Raw genomic sequence first — 27,638 nt, forward strand, 5'->3', positions numbered from 1 at the left:
TTTGATTATATAAATGATGATTTATGCAATGAAAATGTCTAAAACAGGCTTATGTAAATTTAGTTGAATAATTTAACTTGTTTTCCATATTTATTTGCATTGAATATATGTAACAACAGGCAAAGGTTTGAATATGACAGTAAGCTGTTATTGACACCACGTGTGAGAAAAAACAGACTTTTATCAATAAAAACATAAATCCATACAGACTAATCAAAATCAACCAGATGTATCGTTAACACAACAACACGTAACACTTTTTAATCCCAAACACTGAATTCATGAAACAAAATAGAAAGTCAAATGTTAAGGTTTGACTGAAACCTGAAAAGAACATTTACAAGTCAGCACATACTCTGGTACATGGGCACAGTGTTACAAGCCTTTAGTAAGATATACCCCATATATCTCTTAATTCACCTAAAGAATCTTATAATTCACAGTTTTAGACAACAGCACTTATGTGACTTAAAGGTAGTCAAGAGGTTAAAGTAGGATTAACTTCATTATTAAGGCCCTGTCTGGTAAAATTACAAAAGTAGTTGCTCATGTTTTTGCAAGAGTATAGCTCACAAATGACATAAAGTTACAGCTATGTCAACATGATATAATCAAAGGAAGTTTGAGCTGTAAACATGAAATGTTTCAAACTCATAACAGTCATTTGGTGTTCATCGGTTTCACAGTGCCTGAAGTGTACAAACAAGAAGCCTCAGGTCTGCAGACAGAAGCAGCGAAACTAGATCTGATGAGATGGTACTGATTACTGTAAATATTTTTCTTCTACAGTAATGGCTTCATGGCAAGGTTAAGGTTTACTTCATCTAAGAGTGTCATCCTCCAAGTACTTCCATGGTAAGACTTACAGATATCATGTTCGTGTTCTTTTATCGCTTTCCGCTGAATACAACCAAAGTTGCAAAAACAGCTAGATTACAGCAAAATTAAGAATCGATTCATCCTGAAATATTGGCACTGCTCTGTACAAGTGCACCACATCATTTTTTTAAATATCTAAAAAATCAAAATCTGAATAACATTTGAACAAAACTCTTTGCATCTCTGGAAAGGTTATAAAGGGTTAGATATAAGAGACACATATGATCAAGTAATCCCTATGATCTAAGAGCTCAGCCTTCAGACTGCTTTAAGCCCAGCTTCAGGCAGTCCCCCTTGCCCCTGTCTGGCAGTCCCCCCAAGATGGGGGCAGTCAATTTGCTGAGTCAATTTGGACTATGGTGCAGAAGCCCCCCCTACTTGTGAGAGGCAGCCAATCAGATTAAACGTGGCATAAGAGGAGGGGAATAAGAAGTATAATAGCATGCACAAAAACTAAGGAATATTTTAAATTGTAAAATCATATAAAACTACTGTAGTAGAGTCTAAGGATAAAATGCGGAGCTGGAAATGATCATAATGGGTCTCCTTTGATGATTTTAGACCATTTCTTCTGAGTCAAAATACGTGACAATAAAAAGTACATCAGTGGTTATGGACCTCCCTTTCTGTTTATCCTGGAAAAGCAGGTCCATTAGAGTTTGGACAGTTAACTCATCTGACAGGATATCATTATCTTGTTAATTGTCTCTTTCTGAACAGAATACAAACCGTTTCCTGATGAAAGCCTGATGAAAGCAAGAAGTGAAAACCCAAAGCCTAAATCTGATTGGACCAATGACTTGAAGGGGGCTTGTTTATACGTGCTGTCATAATTACAGTCATCAACTCTCCCAACTCTCAGCTCCTTTCAGGCTGAGGTCTGTGGCCTTCCAGATCCTGTCAGATTACAGTGCAGACAAACAAAAGCCACCACTTTTAATCATCTTTGTTAGAGCCGCAGCTTTGATCAGAGGCAACAGCCTTCTGCCCGTTCTTTGGTGTCACAGCTATTTGACTAAAAGACAGAGAGGACTACATTCCTTATCAAACTCAAGCAGGCATGTGAAAAAGTTAAGGAGTATACTGGCCTTAAGGCAAGTTGTGAGCAGAGCTTTTACACATAGGATTCAGCATCAAAAGCAAGAGTTCAGGTGTTTCCCTACAAAACTGTGCAAGGCTTCTTGTCCTTGAAAGGGTTTTCTGAAGCAGGGATACCCATTAGCAGCGGGTCATTCTTGGCGTGCTCTCCACAGTAGCGCATCAGCTCCGATGAAGCCTTGGACACCTGCAAAGCAATCAGTAAATACACCAATCTCCTAAAAAAAAAAAAAAGTGGAACAGTCATAGTGGTGTGAATATGACTATAGACATACCTTTATCCTCTCGATGCTGGCTTCTATCCTCAGCTGCTGCACCGTCCGTCTGGCCTGAACTATGCTACTGGAGCTCTGCATTTTTGATGACATTGCAGTTTTTAGACAGCTGTGCTTAAACCTGTGTAAGACAAAATATGATCCTTACTGAATGCACGTTAATTAGTGTAGAGATGCATCTGGTATTTAGATAAAGGAAACCAAATAAACCACAGTCTAATTAATTTGTTGATATGCTGACTGGCAACAAGATGTTCCTGCAGGAGATTAAAGAAGTGACACAAAGGCCAAGCTGCTGCTAAAAATACACATGAGGCTATAACAGCAACAAAACAGAATCTAAGTTGATGAACATAGACTTGATGCTATTAGTATATAGAGACTAATGAGCTTAGCATCAAGTCAAATTGCAGTTATTTGGCTTAAAAGCTGTTTTCTATACCTCCCATAACCCAGCTGCACATTACCTTTCTGCTAAGGTTACTGCATTTAAATGCAATATTAAGTTACAAGATTAAATGTTACAAATTATTTTTTTAAATGATACTAATAAGAGGGAAGATGTGAAATAGAGTGGAGCTTTAAAAGTTGAAACTGAGCAAGAAGGAATCTGGCTTGGACTAAAACAAAAGAACATAAAAAAGTGTCTTCTGCAAAAAAATGAATGTTGATGTACTAAGTGGGAAGTGCAATTTTATTTCATGACCCAACGACAAATCATTTTGGGATCCCATACCTGACATCAATTGGCTTGATTTTCCACCACCAGTCATAAGATTCTCACAGTAAAGTAAAAATCCAATCAAATGACAGATCTCGTGTTGACACTACACGAGGTGGTTCTAGACGAAACATCAAGGACCAATGGGTGACATTCATGGTGGCTTCAACCGTCTTTGAGATACAGTCAATATCACTGTGTATGTCTGCATAAAAATGTTGCAGCAATCTATGTAATACTTGAAATTTTTCAGTTATTGGCAGGTCACCCACTCACTAACAAATCAGGCTATAAGAAAAAATACAAAGCTGCATGTTTGCAGCATGTTTATGCATTAGAGGTTTTATGCGAAATGTTTTTAGATATAGGAAATCAAGTTACTAAAATGTGGAAGCTGAAACAAACACTATAACTGTGCAACTTCTCAGAAGCAGCAGTTGACCTAATCTTGAATTCATTCAATATGCGTAAAAGCTGTGACCCAACCCAACAGATTCCTGTTTCACAATTCCCACTTCCAGGATACATTGGTTTGCTTTTACCGACTCATTACGTCATTGCTCGTAGGGGAGGCGACACGCTGGCCATTTTTTACATTTAACTTTAGCCAACTGTCAGGCAGAATTCAAAGGGGAAGCAGTCTTTGAACAAAACCTCAAGTTTCCTTTCTGTTTTCTACACTAAAAGCAATTTCCTTTAAAAAACAGAAACAGTCTCTAATGCGAGAGTAACACAATGTCTTGTACTCAAATTTAGGGTAAAACAGTAAATGCACTGTTGAGCAATTTTATTGAGAACTTCAACTGTGCATAACAATTGTTCAGCTGATAATTTGCAGCTTTTGTTCCTGGAACACATTAAGAAAACACAGCAGAGAGCAGCTCTGTGGGACTGACAAAAATAACCTTTGGCATGTGGTGCAGTAAATGTTTGCTCTGTGCTCTGGTGCAGGATATTACGGAGGAGGGGAACACGCTGAAACGGAAGGGAGATGAAACATGGGCAACTGCAGAACTGACTACAGAAAAAAGACAAGACCATACATCTCTCTAATCCCCCCACCCACCCACCCACTCCTTTCCGCTTCCTCCACAGGAAGCAGTATCGCCCGTTACCCTCCAAAGTATAAATGATTAAATATGGGGTGGAGGTGCTAAAAATAGAAGCTACAGACATGGGATAATAACCTAGGATAGAGAAAGTGTAGCTGTTATTGCTGGAGTGCAAGGCTTTTGCAAGGCAGCTGTCAAGGTAGCTTTCCTGAAAACTGCATGCTGACATTAAAACCAAAAGCACGATTGCACATATTTACTGTCAGGCTCGTGTACAACATTCTGGACCTGTGTACTCATTGTACAAAGGAAGTTACCACTTCATGTCATGCATCTCTCGTCAACACAGCTGTGCTGGCCAGGCATGAGCGGACTCTGAAAAGGGTTAGAGCTGCGTCACAGCAGGGTTAGTAACTACCCACTAACGTCTGCACAGACACTGTGTGACGCTGGCCGTTACTATCAAGCCCTGAGACCAGAAACATAAAAGCACTGGGTAACATTGACTGTTTACACTGATCTAAACATTAGATTTTTGAAATGGAAGTCTAGAGACCTTTCATATTGCAACACAAGTCACAGACTAAAAAACATCTAAGGTATTTAGGGCTTCCATACCTATGCTGGTATGGCTGTGTAAGTTCACTTGCAGCTTGCATGTTTATTGTTAGTATAGCAAAGGGCACTATGCACTAAAAACCTGGTTTAAATCAGAAACATGCAAATCATTCATAAATAATTTAAACTATTTTCACCTGAAAATACCAAAGGTGCCTAGTGATTTACATAGGACTGTGACCCCCTGTTGCATATTATTCCCCATACAAACTGCAATAATAAGTACACATTAGAGTCCAAAAAACTCTTTCCCAACTAAGCAGCTTATCCTTCTAAATATTGCAATCCTGCTTAGCACACTTTATGCCTAAATGAAAAGGAATGCTGCACAAACATGCTACAGCTAGCATGAGTAGGCTGTTTGGAATTTCAAATATTATAGCAGATATACTGATCCAAAAGAAAACTTCTATAGGTGTACTACTTTGCTCATGTAAAACTGGGTCAAGAATCAATAAGGGAATTAAAAAATTTAATAGATAAACAAATTCAGTAATGGAATTGCTATCAATTAGACACATATTTAAGAAGATACACTTAAGATTGCGCTAGTTGTATGACAGCTTTGAAAGTGAAGCAGATTGGTGGCTTTCAGGTTGACTCATCAGAAGCTTGTTTAAGTAAAGCAACTTTTAGCTATTGTTCCCTCACTGGCTATGCCTTAAACCATTAGGCAAGAAAGCAAGTAAACCTGGCTATGCCTGACGTTTCCAACAGACCAGGTGTGTCTACCCTGGAGCTGAGTACCTGAACTTAATCGAAACCCCGACCAAAAACAAGCCACACTCCATTCTTCAGAGAGATGCTCCACCCTGCATTTTTCTGGAGAATGATACATACTGCAGCAGGACAATGAGCCCAAACACACCTCAAAGCTTTGAGGGCCTAGTTGAACACCAAAGTAGACCAAGGAGTGTGGACTGCTACCTGACCTCAACATCAAAGAGCATTTATGGGGGTACTTCAAAGACAAGTATTCCTGGCATCTCAAGAAGTTCAGTGGAACACTGTCAGATCATGCCAGTCTGTGTCTCTTCCAACTCAAGTCCATGCTGTTATTAAATCACAAAGAGTCTGAAATAAAAACATTCTGAAATAAATGTACATTTTTTTTCTAGAGATTCAGCTTCTCACTTAAACTGTTAGGCAAGAAAGCAAGCAGAACTTATTTATACAGTACATTTCATTCGAGGTGGATTCACAATGTGCTGCACAAAGCATGAGCTACCACAGAGGCTGCAGGCACAAACCTATACAGATAATATGAAACTAAGTCAACAGACTGACGTGAGCAAGTGAATAAATAAAATAACTGAGAATATACCCATAAGATCCACAACACTTCACCACTTTTGTCCAAGAGATACTGATGTCCCAGAATAAGCAGGACATAAAAAAAATGAAAGTATTAGGGGTTTAGTTATAAAACAAGCAAAAGCCAATACAGTGACCTCAGTACAGGTGCTAAGTGGTCATATTTCCGGTACAGGAGCTGAATTTAGGATGTTTACCTGATAATCCTTTGAGCGGCACATCCAGACAACTAAAAGTAAAAGCATGGACAATTCTTTCTGCACATTAAACAGATAAAAAAGTTTAAAACCTTTGTGGTATTTCCAGATTTATCAAATTGCTTGATTTATTTTGGCTCTGCTGTTGATTTGTGCAAAGATCTGTAACCTATAACACTTTCTATAGAAGGCTGTAAAAAGTTCATAAGAAAAACAAAGTGAAATAATTTGCAATAAAAAATAAGTTTCATATTTAAAAAAAAAAACTCAGGAGAACAGCTAAAAAGTAGCTGCTGGGAGGTGCTCGTCCACCAGTCACAGAGACGTGGAGACCGCAGAGACCAGATGTGGCATACTGTCTTCAGCAGCCAGACTGAAAGAGGTGAATGGGTTTACAGATCCTTCCAGCAGGATTGGTTCATCACACACAGACTCTGCTGTGCAACTTCGTTCAAAGGAACTGTCTGATACAGGGAGGTCCCTCTCCTGAAATGAGCTGGATTCCAAGTAATCCCTTATTACAAGTCAAGGCAGTGGCTAGTGTTACAGTAACCCTGCTGCTTCTGAGGGATCAAAACAAACTAATTACTTCTAAATTTAATGCATGTCAGTAATGTGACTTTTTAAATAAAATGAGTATTTTTATATTGCTTGAAGAAAAAAAAACTTTTCCCGTAATATGTATGTACTGTAGTGAGGCAAACCGGACTGGTTTATAGCATACATACTCAAATACAAGAAACGTTTAACCTGGATTTGCCCCAAAGTCAAAAAACATAAACAAGCTCATTTGCCCCAAATGAGCTTGTTTATGTTTTATACTTCATGAAAAACATGAAGTATTCCTGAGTTAAAACCACCACTGCACTATATGCAAATAGTTCCTACTGCATGGAACACTTTTCATATTTTCCCAAAGCACCATCAGACAAAGTACACTAGAATTTTTATTTTTGAAATAAGACCTCAATTAAACAAATGCGTGGGTAAAAAAAAAAAAAAAAAAAATTTTAAAAGTGCACTCATTCCAGTAAAACAAACATAAACAAGTAGTGAACTTTTATCACTGCGGGTGTGTGATTCCAAGTGTGCTTACAGAGTCTTTAAGATCCTGCTAGCCAAAAGAATGTCTGAAATGTCTTCAGCTGTGTTGCGCCTGTCTGCATCTAGCGTGTGTGCTTATGTGTGGCAAATGTAAACATGTGGCACACTGAAAGGATTGATGAAAACATATTTGAAGTCTTACAGCGGAGGGCTTACTTTGATGTGGCTTCAGGGCTTTTGCACAGGTGGGCCCTCACAGTGCCAGCACAGAGGTCCTGCAGAGTTTATGACAGCAGCTTTTGCCCTTTGGTGTGTAACAGTGCACACAGATCTGCTGCCTGACCAAATACTCTAATGACCTACTGACATATCATATGCCCATATGTGTACTGAAATACTCCTTAGCTGTTATTATCATTTCTTTGGTCCACACTGGCTCCTCCCTAACCCCAACAAGCTCAAAGAGGGAGTGATTGCTACAAAAATTTGCAAAACTCATTATGGAAAGCTCAAACTATTCCAATTCAAGAGTTCAAGAATTGGTTGTTGGTGCTGCAAATCCTTCCTTTTTTAAAATTATGTTCTGTATTTAACCTTTCTGAGACTAAATTTTTTTTCAAGAGTTAGATGGTCAAGAGGGTGGCAAAAACATAGGCACACGCAAACATACAACTGAACAAATGAATTTTCGGTGCAACATTCAAAAGCATGGGTGCCGTTTTCTTGATGATTTACAAATGACTTAAATTCCCCCACTGCAGGCTTCTCATGCTCTCTTTTTTTGGCATGTTCCAGTTCCAAAGCCTCACTTGGCATCTCCCTGCCTCACCTACAGTGGCTCCGAGACCCACAGTTTGAGAAGTGAACTTGTTATTTAACTGACATTTTGGTCTGTTTTCTGGTTTTTGACGTGCAAACCTTAGGCTAATTAGAGATTTATTGCGCAATTATATCGATACACCTCGTTCTCATTCCCCAGGCACCATTTAGTGGTATTTTATTAAATTTGTGACTCATTTAGGTACAAAGTGTCCTGCCCTGTGGCACTGGGTAATGGCAGGTTGGGTTACTGAAGTGGCTTTCATTTCCAAACAGAGTTACTGTGATGTGAGAAATTTTAAGCTTTAAAAAAAACATGAGTTATGAGAGTAAACACAAAAGTAAAAGTAAAAGTAAAAAGCTAGTGAAAACAAAACGTAACAGAAAACCAAACTGCAAGAGTTCCCAAGATGATGCACTTCCACCTGCATGTGTGCCCAACCTGCAGTGTCTCCATGCCCCAGAGTTTGAGAAGCACTGCAATAGAATATTGAAGCCTGTTATTTAGCTGGCTTATGTCCCACTTGCTGGTCTTTGATTTGCATGTTTCAGGCTAATTACAGCTCTAGATTTTTATGCATCAATTCAGCTCATTCTCATCCCCAGGCTTTTAGTTCTGTTTTACTAAATAAGCTGATATGGCTCATTTAGGAACAAGGTGTCCTTTGGCTTCTGGACCCTTACGCGCTGGGTGATGACATTTGTGATATGGGGGTGTAACGGAATACTCCTACGAGCAAGGTTACTATTGTGAGGGGACAGATTTTAACTTGAAAAACAGTATTTTCCTAACCCTAATCGGCAGGAAAAGGACCTTGAAAAATAAAACAAATCAGCAAGTGGAGAAAACAAACAAAGTGCAATTTAACCAGCAGGACACGCACCAGGGTATTCATCCTGATAACAGGGTTTGGGTTAGAACTGATGCATAGCCTGTCAACAGTGTGGCAGTGTCATGAAAAAGCACTCCCCCCTTCCTGATTTCTTTTTTTTTTTACATTCATCACACTTACAGATAATCAAACAAATAACAACAATAGACAAAGATAACCGGAATAAAAACAAAATGCAGTTTTTGCATGATGATTCAATTCATTGTTAAATAATAAGTTAACTCTAATTAACCATATTGTTTGGAAAGCTGAGCTCAATTTCAATTGAGACACCGAGGTGTAATTACTTCAAATACTGTTGAATCAAGAAATCCCTTAATCTGAACCTGTCTGATAACATGAAGTAAGCTAAAAGATCTATAAAAGCAACACATCATACCACGATCTAAAGAACAAATGAGAAACAAAGTTATTTATATCTATTAGTGTGGAAAGACTAATAGCCACACTGCAAGCCATTATCCACAAATGGCAAAAACTTGGATCACTGGTGAACCATCCCAGGAGTGGCCAGCCTACCAAAATTACTCCAGGAGCAAGAAAGAACCCAGAACTACAGACATGCAGCACTCACTTGTCTCTGTTAAGGTCAGTGTTCAGAATATTTAAAAAAAAGAGTGGGCAAAAACGGAATCTACCGGAGAGGTCCAAGGTGAAAACCACTGTTGACTAAAAACAACACAAGAAAAACATTTTGATGAATAGATTCTGTGGACTGACGAGACAAAGGTTGAACTTTCTGGAAGGTCTGCGTCCTGTTATATCTGGCATAAAACTAACACTAACACAGAAACAGCTCATGTCCTGAAGCTCAAGTACAAATGATTCTGAAATATTCCAGCAAGTCACCTCTAAATGAATTAATTTAAAAAAAGAAAATTTAAAAGTCAAAGTCTGGACTTAAATCACATTGAGATGCTTTGGCGTGACCTTTTTTAATGCTCAAAAACCCTTCAAAGTGGCTAAATTGGAAAAAAATATATGTCAGCAAAGAAGAGTGGGTCACAGCAATGTGAAAGACTCATTGCCAGCTATCACAAACACGAAGCAAAGGGTGGCACTACCAGTTATTAAGTTTAGGGGGTAATTACTTCTTCACAGAGGACTGGGTTTGGATATTTTTTGGCTTTTAATAAATCAAATCTTCATTTCAAAACTTCATTTTGTATTTACTCGGATTGAGTATGTCAAACATTACAAATTCTTTGATGATCTGAAGGATTTAGTACACATATGATCAGTAAGTCATTATTTGGTCAGGCAGATCTCTGTGCAATGTTACAAGCCAAAGGGGAGCAACTACAGCTTTGGATGGACTATGTAATTTCAATACTCTGCTGCAATATATCACTATTTACAATACTTAATTGCTTCAATAAAAAACAAACGCTTCATTAACTCCTATCTATTGCATACAGAGGTGTTATTCATTGTCTTGCCCAACTAAAGGCAGGCTACAAACCATGTCCTGTATGATTAGTTATTAGCTGCAATTACAAAAGTGTTGCTCCGTGGGACACAGAGCACCTCTGTCATCTGTCCCTTACACTGCAACAATCCCGGCAGGCTCCACAGTCTGCTCCTGGGCCAGGATCTGTGGCAGCCTCTACAATAAGCTCTGAGGCTTAGGCTCATTTGAGAGGCACAGTGACAATGCAGACAGGCTATCAGTATTGTGCCACACTCACAACAGCTATTTTTGCATTGTTCACAACAGAGGCAACTGGGACAGGAGTTCTGAGCTTTTACAAGTTTAACTGCGCCCTCATGAGCACTAATCTCAGACAGCCTGATGTTATCAGGGAACCAGACTGCCCAGTCAGGCGTGCAGAGGAAAGAGACAGAGGCCTCCCAATGAGAGACAAACACACAGTGTCTCTTCTGAGTGTTGGAGGAGGCAAACTGTATGACTAATGCTATAACATTTCAATGTGTGCATGATCATCATCGATTACAAGCTTTGATGGTGACAGACTTTAAAGGCGTCGGCGGTGCTGTCCAAAAAGCTTTGAACACCTAACTGTGTGAAGTCAGCAGACATGAAAAGAATCACAGAAGGTGTCGGTGTTTGCGCTGCAGATTAAAAAGGAGATCGGGGTTCCGAGCCGCTGAGTCACAGGCTGCAAGTTTCTCTCTGAGCTTCTCACTTCAGTTTACATCCATTTCCTGAACTACTGGCATGCAGCACATTTTTTTTTTTTTTTTTTTTTTAACCAAGGGTGAGGTCAGATTTAGGACAACAAATTTTCACTTCAGTTTCCGTCTGCCTGTCCTTTCTTCCCACCTGGGCCCCATGTGCGGAAAAACAGGTTTCTTTTGAGAGCGTTTACATTTTCGGTCACACAGCCTGCAGACAGGCGCAGCCGTTTAAAAGTTCAAAGCTTTGACTAATGTGCTTCTGATTCCCTGAGAAATAAGTTCATCTTGGTCTTTTTCATACACACCCTGTGGAGAGGTACAGTGAATGACATCTATGGATTAGAATGCTCTTTGAAGTTCTGGCAACTTGTCTTTTATGTACTTGGAATTTAGTGAAAGACAAGCAGCTAAAAAGCCCTGAACCAGGTGCTGCTCTCTTTTACTACAATTTATCATGCTGTATTCAGTTTCCTCCTCCCTCTGCTTTGATTATTTTCCAAAGAAATTAGATTTGGCTTTGGGAGATATTGCTTTTATTTGACAAAGACAGAAGAGCAACAGACGGACAAAAGAGGAACTACCCCAACATGTCTGAAGCTAAATCTGGACGGCCAGATGCAAGACAACATGCCAGCCAGCAGCTGTTTCTATTAATATGGAAATTAATGTGGGTGGGGGTTATCATGCAAACCTGTTGCAAAACTCACTTTGAACATGTGTAATAAAAAGAGCTTTGAAACAACACTTATTTAAAAACTTGTTGATTTTTCAGTCCACCCACTTTGACTGCAATCCATCAACAGTTGTTTGATGGCTAACTTCAAAATGTTGTCCATCTAAACCAGGGGTGTCAAACTCATTTTACATTGCGGGCCAAATACAGCCCACTTTGATCTTAAGCGGCCGGACAAGTGAAACTCCCCTTTCTGAAGTCACATATTTAACTGTTTTCTACATGTTAAAGAAAAAGCTGCTGTGGCAAAGAAAGAAATCTGTCAGAAAGTTGAAATTTCTTTAGTACTGAATAGGAGAAATTAGGCTCTCTTGTCAGATGTCCTTTTTTGGAGGAAAAAAAAAAAAGGAGGCCAACAACACTGTACACAATGATAAACTGGTGCATAATGAGCAAGCAAATAAGGCAGAAAATCGAGATTTTTGATGGGAAACTGGTCTCTGTGTGAGGGAAGACAGCCAAAGTAAGTGGGAATTCATTACAATGTTTTTCAAACGTGAAGTGTAAAGTAGCCGTCTCCTTTTGCTGCTGGTTCAGTGAATTTTGGTTGGAGAGTGACAAAATCTGTAGTTTCGGAATCTGGGAGATGTTGGCTTTCCGCACCCAATGGGCATGTCCTATAAGTGGGATCCGCGCTTTGTCTTTACCTGTTCGTTAATCGTTTGACGTTTTAGCTTTTTGGTGGTTGTTGAAATGGTTTTATGAGCTTTTAACTGAGATTCTGATGTTTCTGTTGTCTATATTTAAACAACAGATCTGGCGGTACATCACGAGATGTTGCCCCCGATTGTTTGAACCGATGTTGCAAATGCATTGTGGGAAATGTAGTTTATAGCCAACATACGCTTTTAAGCAGCATACAGTAAATTTATTTGAAGACAATAATGCACAAGCTCTCGCGGGCCTTGAGCTTGACATATGTGATCTAAATGATCATTTGAATCTCGTTACTAGCATCTGAAACAATGAACTTTCCTGAAATAGCACACACGAGTTTCCACTTCAAAATTAGTGACAAACTCCGAGTCATCAGAAAGACATGTTATAGAGTGTGCACTCACATTTTTTCCCACCTATTTGGTCATTTTGAAGTTAGAAGGCAACTATCTACTGATCCCAAGTAGTGCAAAGAAATGTATTCAGTATCTTTGTTTGACAGTAGTGAAAAGTTTAACGCCCAACCCTCCCTGACACCACGTTATTAGCGCCCTCCAGACAAGCCAGACATCCAGATTGAAGGGGACGGGGCGTCTGCAGGGATATTTCTGTGTTTATCCAGACTTTATTATCGTCACTTAGATTTTGGAAATGGCTAATAAGTCTGCTGTCAACACCAAATCCTCCAGACAAGAATCTGTCTTGGCTCCAGGAAAGAGCCCTCAAGGCATGGCTGAGTGTAAGAGTTAATGAACCCTTAGTTAGTTCTGTCTGCTCACTGACAGTCATGCTCCCCGTCTTTGACTTATCTTGCTGCAAACAGCCACTCAGAGACAACTGAGCCACACAAAGGATGTGAATAACCAGAAAGCTAAAGACCCGTTTTACTTGTAAAAAGTTCTAACTGTGATGGTTACTACACAAAGTGGCTGAGTGTGTATGCATCTGTAAATGTGAGTATTCAGGATGTTATTTCCTGGTGAGTGTGAGACATGAAAGCAGTGGGATTTTTATGCCACTGATATCACTGCACAAATGCACCAAGCTGTCTCCACCCGATCATGGGAGAAAAACTCCCACCACCACCAACAAAACAAAAAACCCCACTCTCAGCAATAGGCTGCATTTGCTGAAATCCCCAAAGGAAAGAAAAGTGAGCAGGATGGAGGAAAAAAATAACAGCCTACTCTCCCCCACCAATACTTCCTGGAGCCTGGGGCAGTCCTGGATCTGCATGGGTCTCCCCGACAACTGAGCTTTGTCTAGACAGAAACCAATGCACCGCTCACCAGATAGGAATTCAGTAAACCCACAACCCCTCAGTCTCGCACCACCTTTAGCTCTCACATGGCACCCAACGTACAAGTCACAGCTCTCATTGTTTAAATAATCCAGCATTTACACTTCTAACCAACAGCACCACCCTGTTATTCATGAACACAAATGGATGCATTTAGCTCCAAAGGGTTCTTTCTGCAAGAAGACCAACCCGTTTTACTCCCTACTTTGTGGGAAAATAAACAGGGAGAAAAAAATTCCTCTCATTCCACATTAAACTGCAGCATCACATCACAAGACGCTTCGCATTTAGCTTCAAAAACAGCAATACTGAACGCAGACAGGGGTGTGAATGAACAGTTGAATAACGTGTCAAACCAAGTAATCTACAACTTGTTATTTTTTTACATGCTCTGTTGCTCAAGGATAAACGTCAGCGGGTCGTCCTCCCTTGTATCACCATTACACATTCAGCTGACACTTCCATGCCATTCCTCCAAGGTTACCAACACACAGTGCTCTCACCTTTTCCCCACTTCCCCACACTCAACGTGCCTAACCATCACACATACACTTATCAGCTTACATGCATGCTAAGGTTGTTCTTTCTTCACTGGTTCTGTCAAAGTGGAAGGCTAACTCGCTATACCTTTACTACTGGGTGGCGGGTTTAAACATTTTATATAAATTCTATTGTTAAATAAACTTTTGAGTACATTTACTAACAGGTAGTACTTCACAGTTCATTCAAACAGTCAAAAAAAATGCAAAATAAGAAACCACATTTTGTGGCAACTCATTAGCGTAGATTTTATCAATGCTCAGTGCACACGTTCTACAAAGAAAGCATACGATTAAAAGGGTAAGAACGTGTAGGAAATTATGGAGCATCCTGAGTCTAATTCTGAGTCTAATGATGGTAAAATCTAATCTAGAAAAGTTAACGGAACACCCAACATATATTTTTTAGAAATTTGTATTTATATTGTCGAGTACCTCCAGGGTACAAAAGACAAATCAGCTACATGCCAGTATCTCATGGCTTCACTGCAGTCCATTACTTTTATAGATGATTTTTGTGTCCATGTTTTCAGATATTACTCTCCCCTCTTTTCCACTGCAATGCAAAGCAGGTCAGTGGAAAGTAGCTTCAATTACCCAGGATTAAAAAGGGAAAGTTTATCTGAAGCTACTACTCTTTTTTTTTTTTAATGTTATTTCTTTAATGATTTGTTGCTTTTAAATATAATTTTAGTCACTTTCACTTTAAAAAAAATGAAAAGATGATTATTCTGTAACTTACATCAGCAAACATTCATTCATTTGATCGGCTACTGTGCTCGCAATTGCTACCAAGGTCAAAATGACTTTGAAGTTTGGTGAACCACCCCTTCCTCCTGAGGTTTGGCAGGACATTTCAATGAGACCCAGTTTATCTTCGTGTAAGAACCCCATCCTGCAATTTAAAATGCAGGGATGATAACTGATCTACAACTAAAATCAGTCAAGGACTTTAAATGTGCTTGATTTCAGCACATAGACTTTGCAGACTATGTTTTGGTGTTATCAGTGGTGTAGCACTAAAGTCTGAGCCCTATACATGTGCAGGCGCAGTGCCACCCCGCTTCTTTTGATGCCTCCACTATCACACCTCCTACATAAAACTAAATCAAGCTAAATCTATGTGTCTGAAGTATTTATGCAGATTGTCAGTAAATGTTAAACGGCATTTAAATACATTCTTTCAGCATACTTCAAGTACTGTGTGAATTTTTTAAACAAGAACTGTACATGAACATAGCCACTGCGGCATCATCTATTGGTTAGTTTGTTCTAGACTTCGCATCATGAAGTGTTTTCAAAGTGGGCATCATGAACCGGATCAGGTGGATCTCAATGAGAAACCGTCGGTAACTATATGCTCTTAAGGTAGCAATTTCTCAGCCGACTCAAAGAATGCGATTGCACAAGATGCAACGCAGAATGTTTCATAAGCATCCGAGAAGCAGCACTTCCCTTCCCGAAACATATGTCGTGTCTGTGACGGAATCAGACTCAAGCAAGACAGATCTGAGTCAGAAACATGAACTGCATATTGAATCTGTAGTTCACGTATCTGACTCCGTGCAGGGTATATGCTCTACTTTAAAAATGGCCCATGGAACAAAACCTGATGCACTCACAGGTCACATTTAAGTGATGGGAGCAATGTAAACGCAGAGTGATTAAATGTTTTAATTTAACTATGCAAGTGTGGGTTATTTAATGAGCCATTTTTTAAAAAATTATAATTTTTATTAACAAATTTAAGCGCTAATTAGACAGTTACATGAGGAAATTGTATAAGACTGCACATGTTTATTGCATTACATTGTTTGACTACATCGCATGACTTACTGAGCAAGCTGAGCTTTGAAAGCTGGACCTGAAGACCTGCTAAATTTAACACAATGCCGCCATGTTTATTAGAAAAATACTGTAACTGTATCTCCATACCAATATCAAACAAAAACAGGTCTAGCAGCTTATATCTTTTATGGGTGTTTTTGAAATCTAAACCAAATACTTGAAGTTTGAAAAACTCTTCTCTTTATTACGCTAAGCTGATGTTTTTGTTTTTCGGTTTTGGTTTTTCATTAACTGGAAAAAATGTGTTATCAATAATCACAGTGATTCTAACATGCATTGGATGCATGCTAGGTTTTGAGGCAACCAAAAAATTAATTCTGGTATGGCATACCATGTTGCATGGCAGATTATCACCTGCAAATATAATACTGTCTGCAAAAAAAAAAAAATGAGAGTCTGGTTTTTAGTCAAATGAGAGCTTCCTGTGGTTTTTGTAGAGAAGTTGATATAATCACATGATGTAATCAAACATGCCCACTAGTGAGAGAAGATGGTGGTGTTAAGTGATAGTGGCTGAGAGGGAGACTACTTCTGCTGCCACCTGACTGCTTATCGTGACGAACAAAAGACAGAGAGGCATAAAAAGAGGCTAGGGATGAGAAAGAAAAACACAGCCTTCTGACCTCACACTAACAAGAATTACTCTCCCACCTCCCTCTTCTTCTCCCTCTGGTGAACTCTAGAGCACCCCAGAGCTGAGTGAGCACTAAACTGCACACAATGAACAGCCGTGGGAGAGGCAGAAGACAAGGCTGCAGACGTAAGAGCAGCTAGGGTGGACGCCGTGCAAAAGTGTCCTAATAGGGACACTACACAAGTGCTTGCAGCTTATGTCTCGTGACACCTGATTGTAAACCTGCAGTCCTAACCCATTACTAATCTGCCCTTTGGACTAACACAGTGTTTGCATACACTGAGTTGAGAGCAATGAAACGGGTATTATTAACTGAGAAAGAATTCGAAACATCCACCTCGCCCATCTCCACACAAGGAGGCAAAGTACATTTGGGAAAGTTTCAGGATGACAAAACCCTATACAGCACATCACTGTGGATTTAGCTTTCAAGGAAATGCAAGTTTAACTGGTCTGAATGCAACTGCAATCTCAGTGGACATTTTGAGTGAACCAAAATAATAATAATAAGAAGAAGAATAACAAAATTACTATTTGAAAGTACATTAGTTTATTTAGTTAAGCATTTGTCTTTAACTTGTCCATTTATAACGTGTTACCTTAAACTTTCACACTTTCAACCATAAATATTTTAAATTTATTTTACAGGTGCAATTATGAAGCGCAGTTAAGGGATTACACTTGTTCACCAGATTTCCTGAAAAAGAAATTAAAAATAATGATCATATATTTATACCTTTTTAAGTTTGTATGCGAGTTACTCTGTCAGCTCTGTTTTTGTTTTCTATCAACTTACAAAAGTTGTTTTGTTATAGACACCAGATGTTTACCAGCTACATTTATAACATACTTACAGCTAAAATGAAAATAAAAGCATGTCTTGACTAGTTAGGGCACATATCTTTGACTGGGCAAAGGACAGAGAGGCCTTCAGACTTCACATTAACTGGCGCAATTAAACATGGCGTCATTGTGCAGTAATCTCATAATAACCATTAAGAATATCGTCATTCCAGTTCTGTAAGATATAAGAAGAATTCTGCAACTCCTCCTGCCTTCATCTCCAAAAAAAGAAACAATTAAGTCTGTAGTACGTCTTTCCAAAGAGAAGGCACTGAAGGGAGGGATTATAAGACTTTTTCAGATTTCCATGCACTGGAGCTTTAACAAGGTTTTACAATGTAGTGTAGGTTTTGTGTTGTAGTCATGCATACCATGTTTGGCTCACGTCAGAAGCATGCTGAGCAATAGATCAGAACGCCTTTGACAGTCAGTGATACTGCTCATTTCCAGTCATGACAGTTAAAATACCAAATAAACAGGATTTACTGCCTCCACCAACCAGTCAAGCTGCAGTTCACATTTTCCCCTCTAGTTCCTAAACAATGCACAACGGATAGAAAATCATTTTTGCAGAATATTATAAAGTGAGGTTGACCTTTTGCATTTAAAAATTAATTACTTTATCATTTCATTCTTTCTTTTTTCCACTCTTTATACATTTAGTAAGATTAAAGCAACTTTTGAACAGCAAATTTGAATAATTTCATTACTGACTTGCATTTCACTCTCAGCATCTTCAGCAACCTTAAAACTTCAACGTCAGTTTGTCTGCCACATGTTCTGACCTGCTGTGTCACTGTCGAGAAGTGAATCACAGCTGCTTCTCTGCTGAGAAGGACAGCTGATCGATTTTAACAGTGAAAGCTAAACAAAGCGCTTTTGAATATATAATCTCTTGGCAGTTACGCATTTACATCAGTAAGAGCATTTATGCTGTCATTAGGTTACAAAGACCTAGACAGGTCTGCGATTTCAAAAGTGCAGAAATCTGTAGTTTTGTGCAATAGCGACCTGCTTATTATCCAAAATAAGCAATTTAACTTCCCAACGGATTACCTCAGTCTGTCTACATGACCTACATGATATGATAGTCAAACCCAGTCCAGTGCAGAGAGTTCAGATGGTGACTGAGCCGTTTTCAGTCATGCATTTTGGAGCATTATAATGCTGTATTCATTCAAAGCACCGACCAGGATCTCACAGGGAAAGTATGTGCGCACCAGTTGGAGCGGTTTGTTTTGAGAACAGTGCAACTGCAATGGAACGTGGCTGCAGCGCTGAGCTGCATACCACCCTGTTTCATCTCTAATGAATGTCAATCAAAGGCACATTTTTACAGCAGCACAGACCACCAAGTGTATACTTGTAAGGCAATGCAATTAAAAGCAACTTATTTCTGGACTGGAAAATATTTCACTGTGCCACTGTCTGGTAGAGGAAAATGTTTTAGGAAAAAAAATCAAAGCAGGAAAGAGCAGCTTGTACAAAAGAATCCCAGGCATGTAACCAGTGGCTGGGCAAAGTTTCTGGGCAGGATGACATCCTGACGGCTGCTTGGCCTCCCTCTCTTAACTGCCAAACCCTTATGTTTGTTAACTGGACGCCAACACTCCCTGAACGGCTTCCGCAGCAAAGATCAGGGTGGCTGGAATTCTCGTCTGGCAGACATGTGGCACAGGAGCGTCTCAAAGTGGACGCCACAGCACACGAACAGATAAAGCAGCCTGTGTGCACTGTTTATTGTCAGGGCCCTGAAACCATGATTAGAGGGTTGGTTTTTTTTAAACAGGGCACATTTGTTGCTATGCAGAAGCACTTTCTAATACCTTCTATACAATAGCATGTACAATGACAGATACGTATGAAAACAAGCAGCTGCTGCTTTGTCTCTACAAGGGAAGTCACCCATGCTTTGTGTGAACTATAGCTGGAGTGGACAGGTACTGTAGTTGCATGCTCAAAAAACAAAAAAAACAACAACAAAAAAACAGGAACACAGGTTTGCAGGATAAAATATACCTTTAGTTGCATTTATATGTGTACCAAGGATAGAAATGGAGCTAAGCAATGCATGGAGCCTGTGTAGACAGCTGCATGCACTGATTAATGAAGATCATTACTACATCATCAGATATGCAGTACAGGGACAACTGAACGCTTCCTGTGTGGACACAGCTTAACTGCCTACTGCCGTGTTAGTGCCTCCATGAGGATGTACACAGTCCACAACTGGGGTAATTACAAAAATCTTGCTAACCTTCCCACATAATGTTAATGTTGTAATGTTGAAACGGATCATGTTTACCGTGTTAACCATTATTTACAATTATTTTTCTATAAAGAAATGGCAGTGGATCATCTTTCAGTTCATCTTTAGAAAACAACTATCTGTTGTTGCAGACTGGAGAATGTATTCTGTTCTAGAACCATGCATGCACACAGACAGAGAAGTTGGCAGTTGTATGAAAATTCTATTGATGGAAACTGGATATGCAGTGACCTAGTTGTTGACTAAGCTAATATGTCATCGGGAGCAACAACAGGGCGGCATTGTAATTACACATCTGAAACTGTAGCAATAATTCATTTGTGGCTTTATGTCTACATAATGATGGGTAGACTGGACATTCTGTTTTATTCCCACAAAGCATGCCATGGGAAAGGTTCCTGTGCTAACAATAAACTACATAGTAGATTTATAGTATTAGTCTAATGCATATGGTTCCCACTGAAAAGGGTTTTACAGGTAAACAAGGAGCAAGTAGAATCAGTGGCTGAAGTAGCCCCAGCTGCACACTTCTGAGACTTTATGTTCTCTGACTTGCAAACTTGATGAATCTATTTGTCCTACTTCAAAGCCAACATGTGTCTACATTATAGCTCTGCAGATAGGAGAGCTAATCTCAAGTGGCATCTGCAAGCCTTCAGGGCAATCAAAGGCCAACCAGTGAACGCCAGTCCATGTTAGAGGTACATAAATAACACTGGAACTTAAATCTCTGTTAGAATATGATTTATTTTTACAGGAAATACTGTGTACACTGCAGTTTCTGGGAACACGAGACCAGTGCAAAGGACAGTCCAGATGAAAAAGAAATGCTATCGAATGCATTCACTTCAAATACATTTTCCAAGAAACAACCTGAAGCATGGAATGTGCGACATGAGAGGGAAAAAAAACTTCGCAAAGCAAAGTGCAAAATAAGTGCTACCCGGCATGAGAACTGGTGAGCAAACTACTTCCTGCAGAGGGGCCGGCCACTCCTGCCTCAGCCCATTGCAAACCGGCATGAGTAGGAGTGTGTGTACATGTTTGCGTGTACAGTAAGTGATCGTGGGGTGAGAGGCAGATTCGAAGGGAGGGGTGGGGGCTGTTGTTCAGGAAGTAGACACAGTGCAACAGAGGAGAAGGAAGGAAGATGCCCATATATGAGCAGGCGCTTACGAAACAGGATGGAGGACATGACTGAAGAGGCCTGGGATCTCCCGTGGGTGCAGAAATAATTAAGTAAATGTGAAAAACCTCCTACACATATAAAAACACACACACTGTCAATCAAAAAACACCAAGCCCCAATTTTCATGCATCCTGACGCTTGCACAGTGAACTGCTGTGTTCAGTTAAGATCTCACATTAAACCTGCTCTATAAGAAAAAAAAGGTGTTAGAAATTGAAGCAGTTAATGAGGAACCAAGATAGTCCCACCAAATGCAGACATTGCCCCACAAGGTTTCTGTTAGCACAGTGGACAGACTATAGACAGAGGCCCTGCAGCCAATTAATAACACCCCTGCACACAGGAAAAAAAGAGCCTTTGTTCAACACCTGCATGTAGACTGGGTCACCTTTTTTCACTTGCTATGTTTGATTTAAATTCAGGTGAATGCACTCTGATATATTTTTAAAAGTACTTACTTTGGACCTAAAACTGATTTAAAAGCTTTTATTTCCTGAGGGGCTGCCCCCAAAAATTGCATGGCAATTTACATTACACACACCAAAGGTTTGTGTTGTGCCCCTACACAAACATGTAAAAAACCTACACATGTTACTAACACATGCAAAGTTCTTAACAGGGTCACTCTGCACAACACATGAGCATTCACACACAAGAGTCCCAACACAGCTGCAAAAAATGAGCAGATGTGCATGCTTATGGAGGTCCTAGTGTGGGACACTGCAGATCCTCAGTGTTTCAATGGCATAAGCGAAAAGGAACAAACAAAGAGGTTTCTACATCAGTTATTAATTTAACTGGCCTTCATTATGCTGCAGTGATGAAAGGGTTATCTCACGCCTAGCATAAGGACAAACCTATAGACTGTATAATACTGCCACCATGTGGGGGAAATTCATAGAAAAGATTCATACAACTATCTGTAAGAAGGTATCCACAGAGAAACTAATCTGAAACAAGCTTTTTTTCTTTCATTTCCTAGATTGATATTGTGTTAGCAGCAGATCTCTTAATTAAAACAGATACAAGGAACAAAGAACAAAGTGTTTCCTTATAAGTCCATGTGTATTGATTGGCGAACCTGGGACTTTTATTATGTGTAATATACTTTTAACTGAGTTATTAGCCAAGATATTTTTTTATTATATTTAGGTGCATATTTTCCTGACCAAGAAAATAAACATTAGCTCAAGTATCCAATGCACCTAAATCATAGGTAATTATTTAGAGAAATTCACAAAAATATCAGTTAACATCAATGCTATCAAAACAGCTTCTATTTCTAGTTAGAGAAGATTCTTTGGATCTAAATCCCGATTTTGTTTTAAGTACTGATATTATTTGGAGCCAAAACGTGTACAGACTTTTCTTCCTTTCTTTTTTCTGGCCTGAATCTAGAAAAGTTTCCCATTTTTCCCTCTAATATTAAATGAAGAACCACTCAGAAAATAGACCATTTAAGGCTCTCACAGTAAATTCATATTAAAGGGGTTATCCAGTATAAAGTTGGATGCTTGAAAACAGGGGCAGGGGTGAGTAAGATCCAATTTCATACAGTTAAGTGAAACGAATTACAAATGTTATGTTTCACTGTGTTTGAAGCATACATTACCAGTAATGCAATCAGTAGCATGTATTTGCATCTTACAAATTCCACACCTGTGATGCCTTTTTGTAAATGTAGGACCCAAGTCATAATCCTAAAGAGCAATCCACTATGATTTAAGAATATAAGAAGAAACAGTGTAGACTCTTTCTAAACACAAGAGGGCAGCACCTCACAGATGGTCCTTAAGTCTGAAGATTTGAAATACTTAAACAGGCTGTGCGTAATTAATAATGAATAGGCTGGCGAAACAATGTTTGCAACCTGAGCCACCTTGCAATTACAGAAAAGGCTGGTGGCAATAGTTGTTTTAAAGATGGGAGGCAGCCTGGAAACAAGGACACAGACCTGTATGCGAAATGTTCTCAGAGAGCATGTATTTGGTGTTTCTGTCTGAGTGGGCAGCATAAATCTGGAAAGAAAAAGCAAGGAAAATATTATTTTTCACAAATTAGCCAATTGTGGATTCATGTTTACCATTTCTTCCAGATGAGGCCAAACAAAGAGCTGTGAGCTCCCACAGTGTAATTAATGAATGCTAGCCCTCTGACACTAGTTTCCACATCATTTAGGACAAAATGTGAAGCAGTGGTGGGTGGGGTATACCCAACCCACTGCTCTACTTGCATTCATTACCACATTCCAGTGAGACCAGTTAGATGGCCAGTCCTTTAGTCAGAGAACTTTCTGTGTCTGGGCAGTTTGTCCCAACAACAGAGAGGAGGCAGGACAGATATCCTCAAATATTTTTAATACTTTCCACTGTTTATTATTTTCTTTCCACAGTAGTAATTCATCATACACTCGTTCTTCAAGCCTGAGCAATACTCAGGAAGAGTTGGTATATAAGCATTAATATATAAATAATATTCTTAACTGAAACAAATGCAACAATTAAATACAACATAAAAAGTTTTTGCACAGCATCTATCTGAAGTGACACTTCTCTCTGGTAGCACACGCATGCCGAGATTGGTGTAATGCTTTTTCACTGTGTTTATGAGTGATTTAATTCATTCACATCTTTCTTTTAATTTACTTCACATGTAGAGTTTTTGGGGACAAACCTTCATACTGAAGGTACCATTTATTCAAAAGCACAAATTCTCTTAACTTGGATTCACTTTAAATGTGTAACTGTTAGTTACACATGTTCAATATCAAATCAAAGCACACACACACAGTCCTGGAGTTGGTTTATGTAATTGTGTCAGTTGAGCTGTACATCATGTAGAACTGCACAACGAAGCACGTGTCTATAAATAACCCACTGCAGCAATATGACAAGTCCCAAAATGTCACTGAGATCAGACACAGGGTGACACTAACAAGTGACCTGGCTACTGTCACACAGGGTCTGTGTGTCGCTCTGCGGGTCAGGGGGGAGACGCGGCAGATGAGATGTTAATCCTTCCACAAGGATGGGAAAAACAACAATGAGGCTGCAATTTGTGCTCCCGCTAAAGGAGTTTACAAAAGATGTTCCGTGGAAATCATTTTGAAAATTAAAGGAATCTTTGATGAGAGTGCAGAAGTAATAACATTTCAACACGCAATGTTCTAAGATGCTAAAATTGGGATAAACAAGAAAAGCGACAAGTAAGGCGAAGTAAAAGCGTGAGTTGGTTTGGATAAAACAGCAACCTCCTGGGCCAATACAACAAAGAAAAAAGCCAAGACTGAGGTTTCAACAATCCCGAAAACAGATGACGTCATGGTGGCTACATCCATCTTCTACATACCATCTATGGTTTGTAGACAGATAAATGAACTGAAGTGGCACAGCAGTTATAGTCAAATATTCAGACTTTTATTTGACTACACTATCATCGTGTTCGATCAAACCACCTAAATGTTGTGCATGCATTTCAGTCTGAAATGTTCCATTATAGGGCACTCATTTCAAAATTGCTTTCCAAGTACACAAATAGTAAAAGAATACACAATCCCAAGTGACGTCTTTGTTCATTTATTTATCCGAATATTGACATAAATCCTATATGAAGTATTTTTATAAAGGTTTAAACTGGGAAAAAAAGGGAATCCTTACACTTACAGAACCTTTATGAATTGCTGCTTGATGAATACCTGCATCAATTAACTTGTAGCTGACTAGTTCCCTGCATTAAAATATCTGTTAAATGTACATGCTTCTAACTGTCTCCATGACATCTGGAGGAAACAGCTGCTGTGTGAACAACGGTCTGATTTTGATTAACTGATTAAGAACTACACTGGTTTTATTGTAGAAGGTCAGAATATTACAATATTAATAACAAAAGCCCTTCTCTAATCTAATAACTTTAAATAGAACAGTACACTGCCTGGTGGCCATCACACAGTTTTCAGAAATGCTGCATCTTGCTTGAAGACAGAGAGAGAGTCAACACTGTGATTACAGGGTGCATGTAACTAACTATCGGTTTAAAAATGGAAAGTATTTGTGAGGTAAAGTCATCAAAGCTCATTGTGAAAGCCTTTCATCACTTGCTGATAAGCAGTTAATGCGTCGTGCACTAAGCAGCCCTCCTACGTGCGACATATTCTCCTCGGTGAGGGTATAATACCTTCATCACTGCGACACGCTCCAGTAAGGAGGCTGAGAGAGCTCGGACATACGTCAAAGCAGGAGGACATTTTTCACATATTGCTGTGGACTAACAGCTCGAGGGTGCCGGCGGCGACTGCTGTGTTGACTGGAACTTCTCTCTAAAGGTCTTTGTGACCAGAGCTGTGACGCACAGACGAGTTCCCCAGAGGCTGAGCGTGGAATTTGAGTCAAGGGATAGAAGGGGGGTAGGGGGGACCTTCTCACGAGATTAAACCACGCTAAGGTCTGCACCAGTAAGTGTGGGGTAACCAGGCAACATGGCCATACCCACGTCAGCACCACAAATGCACTCAGGTGGAGTCACACTGGACTGCCAGAAGCCATGACAAGATAATTCTCCCAAAAGATGAAAATCATTTTTCATGGACACACAGAGTTACGCTGCATGCTCTCCCCAAACATGCTCACAGGTTCAATAATAATAACAGCCATACGTAGCTCTTATAAAATATGTAGCATCTGTTTATGCAGTGTAAAAGACAGCTGTTTTGAGCAGACAGTTTAACTGAGATGTGACTGAGATGTACTCAAATGTTGGGCCAGGCCTTGTTTACTTATTCTTTGATGAAACTTATTTAAATCAAAATTTTGCCAGTTTTACACTCAATTTTTATATTACATTTTGGCATGCTGCACTTTCCTGTAGGGCTGAACCGAACATTTGCTCAACAAAAAAGATTCAGCTGAATGCCTCCCTAAATGCAAAATTTTCAAATGCATCCCTTTATTCATTTAAAAAGTCTGACAGACTAACACTAAAACACTGCTGAATACTGCAGATGGATTTCCAGGTACTAAAAATCTTGATCAATATGTATTTAAAATCATCATCATTACCTGTCTCATTAGCTACAAAAACAAACAAAAAATCTATTAACTGACAGTTAATAGATTACTAGCTCAGTTAGTAAACTGAGACTAGTTTTGCCAATTTTCTGTAGTAATTGGGGATGGGAATCCAGAAGTGGTTCCAAATTATTCAATACATGGGAATTATGTGCCTCAAACTTCCTTTTATCATTGCTGGCATGTTTGTTTTCCTGACAGTTGGATGTTGCAAAATGTCAGAAGCTTTTGCACAACTCAGTCATATGCAATTCTTTGTCTTCTACTCTGTTTCTGCAGTCTTCAGAAAAAAGACTAAAGGACTAGTGCAGGTCTTCATTATCCACAAAACAGATATTGTGTGGAGTAAACGGATCAGAAATCAGAAAGGGATTAATACAAAATAAATGTAAGTACTAAAAATACTCTTAAACACTTATTAACATTTAAAAAGCTCAAATTTATAGTTATTTTTTTAAATGTATCTCCTACCTCATTGGAAAATCAAAAATCAGTCTATCATCTACATTACTAAAAGTCCAGTCCAAGAGTTTGTGCAATGCATAGGCTTTAAGAATGCGACTTCACAGATGATACACATCTTAAATTCAGATTTTAGCTGAGCACATTCACCTGAGAAATACACCGCTTGGAACGTCAGATATTATAATCAAGTGTTGCTACTCTTATAAGACCAGCAACTCCTCCCGAAACACATGTCTGAGTTAAAGAGAAGTTTAAACATTTAAGGCAGACTACGTTAATCCACCCCGCTCTGACCCTGATAGCCTACAGTATGATAACTTTCCACAACACGCTGTAGTGTTTTCACACTGTTGTAATACTGGCGCTGTTAAATTCAAAGAAAGCCCTGCTGCAGGTAGGCTTTCCAAGAAGTGTAATATTCCATCATACTTGTAAATCTCTCAAATATTCGCTGACCTTCACAGAGATTTATCCAGCATGTTTTCTCAGAAATATCGCCATGACATCACGTCTCCTCTTGAAAAAAAAAAAAGAAGAATCCTAACCGCTGATTGAAACACCTGTTTACCAACCATGTATTTGCACAATAAATTTTGCCAACCATTTAAAGCTGCAAAGTGTTCTTTCCCATACTCTTACCTCGTGTTTACACTGGTTGTTGCCGTTCAGGTTAATGGACTGGAAGTCACAGTCTACCATCTGGCGTTTATTAAAAGCAGCAGCAGTGTGGACACAGCAGAATGAAGAAAGATTATTTATGTAATCTCTGTACTGATACTCACCTGGCCTCTCGGATCCAAAAACGGGTTTGTTCCTTTGTTTTGTTTATGTTGTGGTTGTTTTGTTTGTTTGTTTTGGGGGGGTGGTTTCAAAGTCGAGCCATGAAATAATCCCACACGAAGCTCCCGCAACTCGATAAAAATGTCGACTGAAAAGTTTCAGCTCGGATTAAACAAACATTCAGCCGCGTGGAGGTGAAAGCGCAGTGACGGGAGACGCGCTCAGTCATCTGCTGTTGGCTGCTGCTGGGCAGGACTACACGCCGTTTC

General features: G+C 39.4%; 1 protein-coding gene across 3 annotated transcripts; it reads right to left on the reverse strand.

The window, feature by feature from the left end:
• On the reverse strand, window positions 1-27,638 carry gng12b (guanine nucleotide binding protein (G protein), gamma 12b). 3 transcript variants are annotated; one of them, XM_031757874.2, is made up of 4 exons: window positions 27,372-27,638; window positions 23,016-23,079; window positions 2,253-2,373; window positions 1-2,164 (listed from the first exon to the last, which is right to left on the reverse strand). In XM_031757874.2, the coding sequence occupies exons 3-4, from the start codon at window positions 2,343-2,345 to the stop codon at window positions 2,039-2,041; spliced, it is 219 nt and encodes a 72-aa protein (XP_031613734.1). In that variant the 5' UTR covers window positions 2,346-2,373; window positions 23,016-23,079; window positions 27,372-27,638; the 3' UTR covers window positions 1-2,038. The 3 variants fall into 3 exon arrangements, with proteins under 3 accessions (XP_031613734.1, XP_031613733.1, XP_039463445.1); XM_031757873.2 differs by lacking the exon at window positions 23,016-23,079 and having other exon boundaries at window positions 27,372-27,637; XM_039607511.1 differs by lacking the exons at window positions 23,016-23,079; window positions 27,372-27,638 and adding an exon at window positions 27,229-27,252.

The sequence above is a fragment of the Oreochromis aureus genome, linkage group 23, assembly GCF_013358895.1.
Source record: "Oreochromis aureus strain Israel breed Guangdong linkage group 23, ZZ_aureus, whole genome shotgun sequence".
NCBI lineage: Eukaryota > Metazoa > Chordata > Actinopteri > Cichliformes > Cichlidae > Oreochromis > Oreochromis aureus.